Source organism: Balaenoptera borealis (assembly GCF_965194805.1).
Source record: "Balaenoptera borealis genome assembly, chromosome: 9".
Taxonomy (NCBI): domain Eukaryota; kingdom Metazoa; phylum Chordata; class Mammalia; order Artiodactyla; family Balaenopteridae; genus Balaenoptera; species Balaenoptera borealis.
The window spans coordinates 28,180,693-28,194,478 of record NC_138873.1 but is presented as its reverse complement, the minus strand read 5'-3'; the positions used below and the strand labels follow the sequence as shown (position 1 = coordinate 28,194,478).

The window sequence follows — 13,786 nt, the reverse complement described above, 5'->3', positions numbered from 1 at the left end:
ATTAATCAAAGAGTGTACAAAATGATCATTTAAAGACAGTGAAACATTATATATTACATAAACGAAATATATTTAACAGAATGTCTTTAGGAAAAATGTTTTCATTACTTCTTATTTAATCAGTGAGTCTGTATGATGCATGTTTGTGACGGTTCCTTGATAAGCAAAACATAACTGAAGCATAAGAGTAGTTCTATCACTTTATAGTCTCTCTGCTGTCTTTGAGGGCAAGCAGCAAACACAGCAAGTACTTCTCAAGTATACTAACCTGGCAGTGCCATCAGATGATGCAGTAAGGATATAGCGATCATCTTCTGACCAGCAAAGATCATAAATGATATTGAGGTGGCCACACAATTCTCTCATGAAACGTCCAGAAGGAATTTCATATACTAATGAAAATATTCAAAAATTAGTACGCTTCCAGACAGAGGATTCTTAACCGAATAACTTAAAAATTCATAATTTATAATAATTTGTATATCAGGTAAGCACTGTCTATAAGAATATTATCACCAAAGACATTTTCAGTATTAAAAAATGTCAAAATCTACTTAAAAGTAAGTTTTCACTTGCTTTAGACACAAGAATTTAAATACCTAAAATTTTATAATGGGCTACAATTAACAATTATTCTTATCTCTTCAAAGCAATCCTAATAATCTTTGATAATCAATTTATTAATAACTTTAAAAAACTATTTATTTATTTAGGCTGTGCCGGGTCTTAGCTGCGGCATGCGAACTCTTAGTTGTAGCATGCATGTGGGATCTAGTTCCCCCACCAGGGATCGAGCCCAGGCCCCCTGCATTCGGAGTGTGGAGTCTTACCCACTGGACCACCAGGGAAGTCCCTCAAATAACTTTTAAATTGCAATTCACTTCAAAGATTCTGTAATTTGGTCTTTCATGAATAAGGTATTATTTTATCTGAAAATCAATCAAATTCCAACCAAAATTTAACTATTTGAAGCAATGAGAAATTTAAACTGTGCTATTGTGAGAAAAAAATTCTAATACTAAAAATGATAGACACTACTGTGAGAGAATGAACAGAGATTTAATCTGATAAACGAGGCATTGTGTTATGGCTATGTTACGTACATATACAGTGAAATCTAAGATAACAACTTAACACAGAAAATACTTTCCAAGCCTCTACTTCCACCTAGTGGTAAAACCAACTGCTCTTTAAACTATCAAGCAGTACACAAGAACTTCTGTAATAGCAAAATAAGGACCTCGGAAAATCTGCTTCCCCATAAAAACGAGAACACTGGCAAAAATTGTCAAAATTAACTTTTTCAGAACTCTGGAAATGAAAGGCTTGCAAAAATCTGAGGAGCATTTATTAAAGAAAACAGCTGAATCTTGGTAAGAACACTGAGCTCTGTAGTGTTTTAACTTGTCCTGTTCCCATTCCCCTCTCCTAAGCTCCAAAGTAGACTTAAAAACCAACAGCCTTGAAACTACGAAGAAAACCAGCAGCCTAGCAGCTATGGGATGGGGCAGAAGAGGCCTGAAGATCTCCAAAGCCCCATCTCCAAGATTTATCACTGCTGGACAGCTTGGCAGCTCCCGGAAAGGCTCCATTCTCAGGGCTTGGCTTTATCTGAGCTGGCTCTGAGCATGATCTGTGTGAAGAGCCATAACTCTAGGGTGCATGAAATAATCAGTGGTGTGGCTATCTGACACAGTGATACCAGGTGCACCTAAGAAGAGGCTGACCAAGAAATTCAAAAGGAAAAACTAGGAATGAGATGTCCATAGGGGACTTTGAAAAGCTCCAATATATTCTGGGGAATCTAGAAGGACACATACACATGAAAGGCTGTGTACATACTTGTGCAAGAAAGACCTGAAAGGCCTTGTCTCTTACTGTGACGGCCCTGAGGACTGTGCAAACAGTAAGTAAAGGCTAAGGCAAAGTTGTAAACTCCCTATTTTAGAATTGAAAACATATCCCAACACACACACACACACACACACACACACACACACACACACACACACGGCACTTCGGCACAGGCTGGGAGACCCGTTCACTCAGGCATTTAAAAATCCCTCTCTAACCATTAGTGGACCACTAAGCTAACCAAGCAACGACTCCAGGGGTAAAACCTGACAAAGGATAAAGACCACAGAATTAGTCCAGGAACATTACTAAACAAACAGCAACAACAACAAATCCCAGGTGGACAGATGGAGGGGGGGTAAAGAGGGGAATCTGATTTCCAGAGTTGCCACATTGTAATATTTAAAATATGCAATTTTCTAGGGAGACACACCCCTAAAAAAAACCCAAAATAGTAAAGTATGGCCACACATAGGAATAAAAGCAGTCAACAGAAACTGTCTATGACACTGGTTTCCTAGATAAAGACTTTAAATTCACTTGTATAAATATGTTCAAAGATATAAAGAAAACCACATCTAAAGAATGAAGGTGTGAGAATTATTTCTTACCAATTAATAGAGAATATAAAAAAAGACCAAGCAGAAATTCTAGAGTTGAAAAGTACAATAACTGAAATAAACAATTCACTAGAGGGGCTCAACAGCAGATATGAACTGCCAGAATAATCAGTAAACTTGAAGACAGGTCAACTGAGATTATGCAGTCAGAGGGGCAGAAAGAAAAACAAACGAAGGAAAATGAATAAAGGTGCAAGAGACCTATAGGACGCCATCAAGTGTACCAATATAGAAATGATGGGAGTTCCAGAAGAAGAGAAGAAATAGAAAGGGGTAGAAAGAACATTCAAAGAAATAAAGATGAAAAACTTCCCAAACTTGTGAAAAACATCAATCTGCACATCCTATAAGCTAAATGAATTCCTAGTAGACACACCATAATCAAAAAACAACGACAAAGATTCTTCTTTTGTTTTTTGAGATTTAAGCAGTAAGTATATCTAAATTCAAGTTTTTCTTTCTTTCTTCTTAAAAAATACTTATTTATTTGGCTGTGCCAGGTCTTAGTTGCACATAACAAATTTCAGGGCTTTCATAATCAAATTATCACTACTATCAACTGACTAAAATTGGATCAAAATTCGTCAAGAGATTTATTAATCCTTCATGTCGCAAAATTTCTATATTTAAAGTAGAAAATGCTTAAAAAATACCTCCTGAATGTTTTAAAAATAAATTTATCATCCTTCATTTGATCCTTGTCATTCTATTTCTGGACCTACACTGTATAGCAAAGTGCAAAATTATTATAAAAGAATTGTTACTTTACTTGAGGAAATCTATTTTAATTTAGTCGTACTGGTGGATGACTCAAATTAAGATTTCAATGAATTTTAAAACCCAAAAAACATCCTCCGTATAGACTACAATCCGCTTAAACAGAAGGATTATTACTCACAAATAACTGGATACCCATCGCGGCTGGCACAGGCTGCTGCTAGTATTCTTCCATTGTGGGAGAAAGCAAGACCCAGACATCCTCGCTCGCCTGCATTTAGTGAGAAGAGGTGCTTGTTTGGGATACGGCAAGCCTGAAAAACACACATTTTACCAATATGGATGAAGAAACATTAAAATATGAAAGCTAGCTGCTAACTTCCATTATTGTAGCTGTTGCAGTTTCTGGTTTTTTAAGAAGTCCCTTTACTGTGATGCAGAGGAAGAGGAAAGCAAGTAAGCGGAATGATGGAAAACCATAGTAAATTACTTTCAAAGCAGAGAATCAGTTTCAATTCTCCAGAAAATTAAGTGAATTTATACTCCATGCCTAACTAGCACTATTCACCCAAAATATGAATAGAAAATTTCAATATCTGATACTCTAAAGCTGTCACTACCACATTATTTTTATACAGCCACAAAAATGAATGTATGTCACACCCTTATTTCATGACAGCAACTAATAAGTGATTTTTGCTGAACCATAAACTTGTTCTGAGTCTATAAATGCCATATAGGCCTAGCTGAAGTCCATGATGTATGAATATTCATTCTCTTTCTTTTTTTCTCTCTTAAAATAACCATTATTTGTACTGCCTTCCAAAATGTATTTTCAAAGTAAATCAATCACCTCCTATTGATTTCTCATTCACTAATTTTATTAAAATTCCTTCATAATTTTTATGTTTCATTCCTTATTACCAGATGAAACCAAAACTTTCTGTGCATTATTATCTGCTGTAGAAAATACTACTTACTTTTATTTGTCCTAATTCTCTCTTTCAAACTTTTGTGAGCCTTAGTTCCTGTGTTTCTTTCTTACTATTCAAAAAGTTCAACTGAACATATATTGGGCCCTTACTATATGCCATGAATGTAGTACTTTATTACAAATGTCTTTTTATATATTCATCACAGTAAACCTGTAATTATTATTACTATATATAGCTAATAAGGATTATTCAGAGGGTTAAGCCCAGCTTAACGGGCCTAGTCAAAGACTATTGGTTCAAGGGCCGGCTTTCTAGATTGGTACCAGGTTTTTCACAAGTAGCATCAAGATTTAGCAGCATTATGAAGAGGCAGCATTACGAGCAGCTACTAGAAGGCGAAAAATTCAACAGACATTTATTAGGTGCCAATAATGTATCAGACACCATTTTCCCTCCATTCTCTATTGGGATGATATAGAAAAGGGAAAGGGGGATAAAAAGAGGACAAAAATTGAAGGAAAAGTTAGGAAGTTTCATAACCACTTGCTGCTGCTCTTAGAGGAGGAGATGTAGTTAAGGAAAACTCTGTGCCTCATCACTTAAGCCAAAATACTAACGGCACCATCATTTTCTTTGTATTCCCAGAGTCTGACACTGTACTCAGAAGAGGCACTTGATGAACGTTTAATAACAGCAATAAAGATCCTCAACATTTTCAACTCTTTCCCCTTCTTTACTACCTTGTCAGTCACTAACTCACACTAGGTCTTTCCTTTTGTATTTACCTCTTACTTCTCACTTTTGCCACCAATACCCCAAGGTTGGACCCTTCTCACCTCACACACCAATGACTGCAACGGCTACCTTTCTCTCATTCTGATGTATCCTACCTCAAGATCTACCTGCCATCGCCAGCGTTAATCTGTCCTAAAATACAATTGTTATCATGCTTCCTCCCTACCTGAAACCTCCCATTATTTCTCAATCCCACACAATCAAATATTAGGCTACCTACCATTTGAGCCACTCCACAATGCGGGCCTAATCTATCACACCACTTTACCTCTTATACAAACTTGGGTTTCCAGCCAGCCAAGTTTTGAGTGCCTGAGGAATACAACAGGTGCTTTCCCATTTATTTACAACATTGCCACAATAGGAAATATTTCTCCCTGTCCTCTTCACCCACTCCTAACTTGGCCATGCTTTAAAGTCCATCTCAAGCTCCACCAACCTGTTGAATGAACCCTTCTTCCACCACTCCAGATCACCTTCTACATATCTGCAATTCTCAAACTGTTTTAGTTTCAGGGTGCTTTACAGTCTTAAAAAATTTTGAGGACTCCAAAAAGCTTTTGTTTATGTGGCTATATAAACAGATATTTATATTAGAAATTAAAATGGAGAAATTTTAAAAATATTTGTTAATCATTTAATAAACAACAGAGCAAACCCATTAAATGTTAACATAAATAATTTCTTTTTATGAAAAATAACTACATAAAATGGAATTGTTCTATATTTTTGAAAATCTTTTTAACATCTGGCTTAATAAAAGACAGCTGGAATTTCATAACTGCTTCTGCATTCACTCTCTTGTGATATCATGTATCATTCAGTCTCTGGAAAACTCCAGTGTATACTTGTGAGAGAATGAAAGTCAAAAAGAAAAACTAAATCATTATGGAATCATTAGAATCATTATGATCTTACTATGAAAATAGACTGACTTCAACAGACCCCTTGAAAGTATCTCAGGACTCCCAACAGTCCCCAAATCACACTTTGAGAACTGCTGATCTAAACAACTATTTTTATAGCTATATTTCCTCAAGACTTCTCTGCAGCATACCTGACAGTGAACGACACTGTAACCGCTTCCCATGTCCCCAACTGACGTGAAAGGTCCCCAAGGTCACAGTCTAAGTATTATTCTCTCCATATTATTATGTTTGAAGTATTTAAAATTGATTTTAAGATGTATCTGTAAAACTAGCCTCAAAAAGGAAGTCAGATATGATGCAAAACAGAATGTGAAAAGGTCTAGGAAAATAGTCATTCTTTGTATATACTGAGTATATAAAATGAACCACTCCACTCTTTACGGAAACAAGAGATTTGCAAAACTTTATCAGTAATGCTTCTTGCCACTACAGAATATGCTAACCAAGTAAGAGAACTTTAGAAAAAGCTTAAATACAGCTCAACTTGTGGTAAAGGTATATACATATACCTATCTCTATCAAAATGTGACTCAGGAAGAAGCCAGGAGCTGTAAAAAAGTTCACAAATCCATAAATTGTGGATTTACAGGCTGAATTGTGTCCCTCCAAATTCATATGTTGAAACCCTAACCCCAGTACCTCAGAATGTAACAGTATTTGGATATAAGGTCTTTAAACAGCTGATTAAGTTAAAATGAGGTTGCTAGGGTACAGCCCTAATCTGATAATAAGAAGAGACACCAGTGATGCACACACGCAGAGAAAAGACCATGAAGAAGCAGCAAGATGACAGCTATCTGCCAGCCAATGAGAAAGGCCTCAGAGTAAATCAACGCTGCCAACCCTTAATCTTGGGACTTCCAGCCTCCAGAATTATGAGAAAGTAAATTTCTGTTGTTTAAGAGGCCCAGTCTGTGATATATTTTTATGGCAGCTCTGACAAACTAATAAAACTCCCCAGGTCACTAAAGAACTTAAGATAGGGCCTTTATGCACATGATAGGCACTCTATTATTATTTACCAAATGAATTAATAGAAAGACAAGATCATGGGTAAAAACAAGGATGATCTGAGAGTTTTAAGTAGGAAGCCAGTTACCCTAGGAGGTGTTGGCGTTTTTAAGGTAAATGAGTAAATATCTAAATGAATCCAGTGTCAGACACCACTTCACCTGCCCAGGCAGTCGTTTCCACTTCACCACTTCCTTTGAATCTTCTAATCCAGGTTCTGTGTCTACTGAACGTGCCTCATGGTGTTGTTCACAATACAATGGTTCACCCTTTTCTTCCTGAAGAGCCATCATAGAACGGTAAGATGGCTTTATCTAAATATATATAAAAAATGAGAAAATGTATATATCATGTTAATCTTTTTCTCTTTTCTAGCATATATGGTTTTTAAAATATTGAAACAAACATTATAATATGGAAATGTTTTCAAAATGTAATCCAGAAAAAAATTCTACTTTTATTTGTACACTATTCTAAATAAAATAAAGGTTGCTTGAAATTACAGTCCTAAACCCAAAAGCCTTAAAAGTGGGAAGGAATAAAACAGAACTCCAATAGTTACATAAAATAGTTTTAGTAACTCTGTCCCTTTGTTTCCGCCTCTTCACCAATACCTACCAGATGTTATATTATGGCTCTGACATTGTACTACGGTGTCTCTGGCTTGAAGATCACGAAACTGATAACATAAAGATCTAAAGTTTTTTAAATCCTCCATTTCTTAAAATAGGTTTAACTACACTCAAACCAATGAAACCAACCCTATGGTCACTTTTTATAATTTCAACTACAGAATATGCAACTGGCCTGAAATGTCTTATAGCAATGAGACAAAAGCAAAAGTTTCACCTCATTTTAGGACAAATGCTTTGCTAAGATATTCATAATTTTAATCTATGTAAAACAGAAGTAGAAATATTACTTATTGATTATTTGAATAATATTGTAAAAAAATGTGCCTGTAATTTATGGGTCTGCAAGCTATGGTCTGGGCCAAATGTAGCCTGATGATGTTTTTGTAAATAAAGTTTTATTTGAACACATCCAAACCCATTTGTTTAGTTATCACCTACATATGTCTATGTAGCTACTTTCACGTTACAAAGGCAAGGTTAAGTGGCTGCAACAGAGACTGTATAGCCTGCAAATCCTAAACTATTCACTGTCTGGTCCTTTATGGAAAATATTTGCCAACTCCCACTTTAAATCATTCTTTTATCTTTAATTTTTAAAGATCAGTATTATTTTAAAAAAATATTTTTTTCCTAAAACTGAAATCTATACTTAGTACTTAAAATTCATTTAAGTATCTTTTAAGTATCAGCTATTACAGGCTTAATATATAATCTCTGAAGGTCCCTTTCTATTTCAGAAGTCTATTAAAATAATTCTAAAGACTTTATCTTTTTAGAAATAGAAACATGTCACCATTTAATCTCAACAATGGAAGATATATTTTTTGCATGTGCTATTAACTTACACATTCTGGAACTTTTAATCCTCTTACAGTTACATACAACGTTGATGGATAACGATTTCTTGGACATTTTGACCACCACTCAAAAACCTCAATGACATTTGATTGGGATCGAGGCTTTGTGGGTGGGTAATACAGCTGCAAGCGAAGTTTCGAATTGATGTTTACATTTCCATTGGCTCCTAGAAGCTTAAAATAAGAATTCAAATAAAATGTTACCTTCATTGAAAATACATCCAATAAAGCAATAGTATATAGTCAAAAACTCATTTTAAAAAGATTAACATGGCATGCTGAAATTCTTTAGATTTGTAAAGCAGAGGAAAGAACACTGACACAGTTGGTCAAGCACAGTTCCAGGTCATTTTGACATGATAGCCCAAATGACTTAAAATATCTTCCCAATGGCTGTCTTTTCCCCTATACAACTTCAGACTGTTGGTAAAGCATTTACATTACTGTGGCGGGTGTTACTTTGTTCAAAGGAGGTGATCAATACACATTTGTTTGTAATAATACTGTCTGTAATAAAGATTAAAATGCATATTATTTAAACACAGAAACAAATTTCCCATTTGTTCAGCATCAGTATTTTCAGTGGTAAAATTTCATGATGTTTAAATTTTTAAAAAGTCAAAATTATTTTAAAAAAGTAATTAAGATACTTAAACTTGTTTGAGCCCCCTATTACATTTTTAAAATATTTTAGTCTACCTTCTTAAAAAGGTCTATTCAATTAAGAAAAACTATTAAATAAGACAACGTATGTTTCAGCTACATAAATGGAGATTCTTATGAGAAAAATAATCTCACCAACTCAAAATAGGCCCTCTTTCACTAGACTATGACTCAAGTAGAAAATACCTTTGCTAACTTTTGTGTCCTTTACAAATTAGTAGAGACAGTTGGGAGCTTTTGCAGCAGTTTAGGCAGGTGGAGCTGACAAACTCCAAGAGTAGGAAGGGACCGAGTACAGGGAATATTTAATAACTGTTACTGACTCATGCAACTTGGAAAGTAAAAAAGAGAAGAATCAAGAAAGACTCTAAGGTAGCGCTGTCCAACAGAACTTTCTGTGATGATGGGCATGCTCTCTATTTGTGCCATGCAAAACAGTATCCATTAGTCACACATGACTATTGAGCACTTGAAGTGTGGCTAGTGCAACTGTGGAAATTAATTTTTAATTATATTTAATTTTAGCTAATTAATTTGAATTCAAATGGCCACATATGACCTGTGGCTACCAAAATAGATAGGGCAGCTCTAAGGTTGTAAACTTGGGAGACTGGACAGATGGTGGTGCTACCAACTGAAGCAGCAGATGGGGAAAAGGTAAGAGATCTAGGGAAGATGTTCAGTTTGGGGGAGTCAGATATCTAAGGGTCACCCAAGTTGAAATGTCTGAATTCTGAGGCACACACAAGAAAAGTGGGTCTAAGAAAAGTGGATTAAAGATGGAATCATGAGTAGGATTGATATTAAAGAGATAGGTGGTAGACCAGGAAGGAAACTGAAGGAACTGAAGGAATGGGATAAGGAAAATCAGGAAAGGATGGTGACAAGAAAACCAAGGTAACAAGAGTTTCAAGAGAGTGATATCATGCACATAGGTGCGATAAAAGAAGAACTAGAAAATGTTCAATAATTTGGTAAATAGAAGTCATAGTGATATGTTTGGAGAAGCTTTAGTAGCTGAGGCAAAATCCAGATTGCAGTGCGTTCAGGAATGAGGCATCAATAAAGAAACAGAGTTGGCAAAAAACATAGCTCATCTTTTCCTTACCCCTCTTAGGGGAAGATGTAAAGTCAATGGAGGTCGTAAGCTGAGAGGTGATGTTATGATATAGAGGGGTAAAAAAACAGTTTCAAATTGAGCAATTGAGATGTTCAGTCATTAAATATTAAGCAGTTGAGATTCCCTTCATAAACTGTACTACTATCTGCCTGAAGCTTATCATAAGGGAATAATATCATTTTTAAAAGATATTTTTTGCCCAGATTCTAAATCATACTTTCCATAAGTTGTATTAATATTCACCAGGCAATTTAGTTTATACTAGTATGCTGCTTAGCATGAGTAAACAACTAAGATTCAGCCAAGATCCTGCCATTATGATTACAAAACATACAAAGTGGAACTTGAATAAATAAGGCTTTATTATTTTTCAGTTTAAAAGATTAGTCATATACATGTGCTAAAAGAATCAAAAGTGCCTCTACCTGAGAATTAGGATAAAGTCTCATTTAAATCTGGACAAAGGTCCTTTGGGGTTCATTTGGACCACTATGATAACTTTACAGTTATCTAGGACAGTCCTGGAACCAATGGTACAGGTTTTAAAACATTCGCATTTTAATTTGATTCATGTCACTTTCTCAATAGACATGCACGGAGCACTTTCTATGTGCCATTAATATGCGGAGAGTGATGATATTATAAAATAGAGTTTGAAGAGTGATATATTAAATGCAAAGAGATCTGGTAAAATAAGGACTAAAATATGTTCAACAAATTGGCCAAAAAGAATCACCAATGACTTGAAAAGCTTACAGTCTAATGAAAGAGGTATGTGTTCTAATAGAGGATGCACATAGAATAATGTGCACTTTATTCCTGACTGCCATTTATATCAATGGCATAAAGTGGATAAATAAATAAAAATTAATATGACACAAAGGTAAAAATGCTGTGAAATACATTGTTTCCCAAGTGCAGTTTACAGTAAATACTGCAGTTCTGCACAAACCATAGCATAAAACGAATGAAAAGTTTCTAATAAGACCACAAGATGGCAATGTTTACTATGTGAAAGTGACCTTTTTTGCGGTTTTTTTGTTTTTATTTTTGCCTTTTTCTTTTTCATTTAGTATAAGAGGGGGTCTAGAAAAAGGTATAACAGAAGAAGGGAGAAATCTCCCCTCTATAGAAGGGAGATTTTAGAAGGTACAATGGACTAAGTGATTCTTAAGCCTATCAGACTGCCATTCAGCAAGCAGACTGCACCTCTCCTAAAGCCTCTAACCCCCAACATGGATTAAGTGCCCCATCTGGGTTTTCACAGCATCTACTCCATAGCACATAATCATATAGGTAATACGTTTACACAGAAACTGAACTGGAGGGCAAGAACAATGTCTAATTTACCTACGAATGCCCTATATTTAGCAGAGTGCCTGGCACTTCATAGACTACTTTCATAGACTATTTACCATTTACATTTCAAACAGTAAATATTTGTTGAATGGATGGATGCACAAATGGAAAAGTTTTATAAGATAATACAAAACAGGTTAATTACTCAAGACTTTTTAAAACTCAAATTTATGTTTAAAGTCAGAAATAAAAGAATTATGAAAGTAAAATGTCCCCCTTTTTAAACATTAATCTATCCACGTCTTTCTTCTCTGCTGAAACATCCTAGTCAAGACACCATCATTTTATAGCTAGACTACAGCAAGAATTTTCTACCTTGATTTCCAGTACATACATTTGTACCCTCTCTAATCCATTCTCCACTCAGCAAAGTAATCTTTCTAACAAATAAATCAGATTATTTCATCCTTTTGTTTAAAATCCTTAAATGGCTTCCCATTACTCTTTAAAGTCTATAATGGTGCCCTGTTGCTATAATGGCTCAAAGACCTTGTATTATCAAGGCCCTTTCTACCTCAGCAAGCTCTTCAGGCACCATTTCCCCTTCAGTCTCTGTCCTCCAATCTTAGTGGCCTTCTTTTGGTTATCCAGGTATTCCTTGCTCCTTCCAACATCAGGGTCTTTGCATAGCCTGTAGCCTCTACCTAGAACCCTCTCTTCCCCACTACTGCCATCCAGCTCATGCTCAGGTTCAATGTCTCTTCTGTAGGAGACCTTTTCCTGACCCCGCAGGATGTTTGCATCATCTACCCCATCCAACTTGAGAGTATTTATAAAAATTGTAATAAATGCTAAGTTGTATGATCAATTGTTTTATGTCTGTTTTTCTTGCTAGAATATGAAGGCCATGAGGTCAAAGAGTTTATCTTCTTTGTTCACTGACTAGAACAGTGGCTGGCACATAAATAATAAATAATTTGTTGAGTTGAATAAATGAGGTCAGGGCTGTGTGTGTCTTTCTCTGTGCTGGATCCTTAGAGCCAAATAGTGTACCTGGCACACACTAAGCACTCAATAAATAGTTAAGAATCTGAATGAGCATCACCTGAGCTTGAATTAATAACTCTTTACCATGGCAATCTTACCTCCTTATCATAACTCCTTATATGAAACCAAACTGACCTGGAAAAAAGTAGCCCATCAGATTTGAAGATTATTTTAAACATTGTTTAAAATGGATGAAAAACATACCTTGAGAAATGCCCAGGCGATTTTCCGGAAGCCACATTCTTGGTTTCGAATTTCAGAGTTGTTCTTAATTTCTTCCATGCTTAAGAAATCAAGAATCTGTAAATAAGCATAAAAAATTACTTCACAGTATACTAGGTTACCTAAAATTTAATATTTCCTAATAATATATTATTAAAATTTAAAAAATCTTCCCTTAGAGAGAAGAAAAACATTTTTATCTCATCTCACTCACTCTTGAGTTAACTCATCCAGTTAGTAAAGTCCATTTTTTGACCACTTTATCTTTTATCAATAAATCTTTAAGATTTATTTAAAATTCAAGACAAAGCATTAATTACCTCAAATATAGTCCTGGCAAAAATACACCAGGCACAAAATTCTTAAGCTTTGCTCTTTTTTTAATGTATGAGCGCAGACTTCAAAGAATTGTTTGTTTAAAAAACTCATGGCCTTAATCTGTGGGTTCTTCCTTGGATCAGCTTCCTGAAATTGGGTATTTTCTCTTTGGATATATGTTGTCATTAGGCTTCTCAAGAGAACTCCTTTCATATCTCTATCCTGACTGGATATTAAAGCTCATGGATTTGCAACCAACCTGCCACAGAGACTACATGTATTCTAGGTACATGTCAGAGACTACCACTTACTGGTGCTTAACAAATCTTTGTAGAGGACTGCTTAAAAAATAATATGCACTCCATTTATTCCTCTTCTTTGTATACTTAAACTTGTCTTCAATGTAATACATTCTCAGTGAAAAAAATGATGACAGTATAAGAAAAATATATAACAAAGTAAAAATGTATAATCCAGACCCATAGCTGATCAACATTAACATCTAGTTTATAGGTATCCAAACCTTTTTGTGTGTTCCAACGCTATTTGCAAACTATTTTCATGTAATATGTAGTGGACAGCTCGAGTCAATACATACATATGTATACCATCATGTTAATGGCTACCTAGTATTCTTCTGTATTAGAAGTATCATAAATTTAATAAAAACCATAATTTATTTAACCAAACCTCTTGCTAACTGAAGAGATCTGTCTCCTTAAAATTTCTGCTATTATAAACAGTGCTTAAATAAATATCCTTAT

The 13,786-nt window shown here is 35.0% G+C and overlaps 1 protein-coding gene across 29 annotated transcripts in view; it reads right to left on the bottom strand.

Moving 5' to 3' along the window:
* Nucleotides 1-13,786, bottom strand: part of AHI1 (Abelson helper integration site 1) — a 218,708-nt gene that overhangs the window by 171,389 nt on the left and 33,533 nt on the right. For all 29 annotated transcript variants that reach the window (XM_082405630.1, XM_082405620.1, XM_082405619.1 and 26 more), the window contains 5 exons: nt 12,687-12,782; nt 8,342-8,527; nt 7,023-7,175; nt 3,373-3,505; nt 269-392 (listed from right to left, as the gene is read on the bottom strand). In XM_082405630.1, coding sequence (XP_082261756.1) covers nt 269-392; nt 3,373-3,505; nt 7,023-7,175; nt 8,342-8,527; nt 12,687-12,782 — 692 coding nt within the window. The remainder of the gene's footprint in view (nt 1-268; nt 393-3,372; nt 3,506-7,022; nt 7,176-8,341; nt 8,528-12,686; nt 12,783-13,786) is intronic.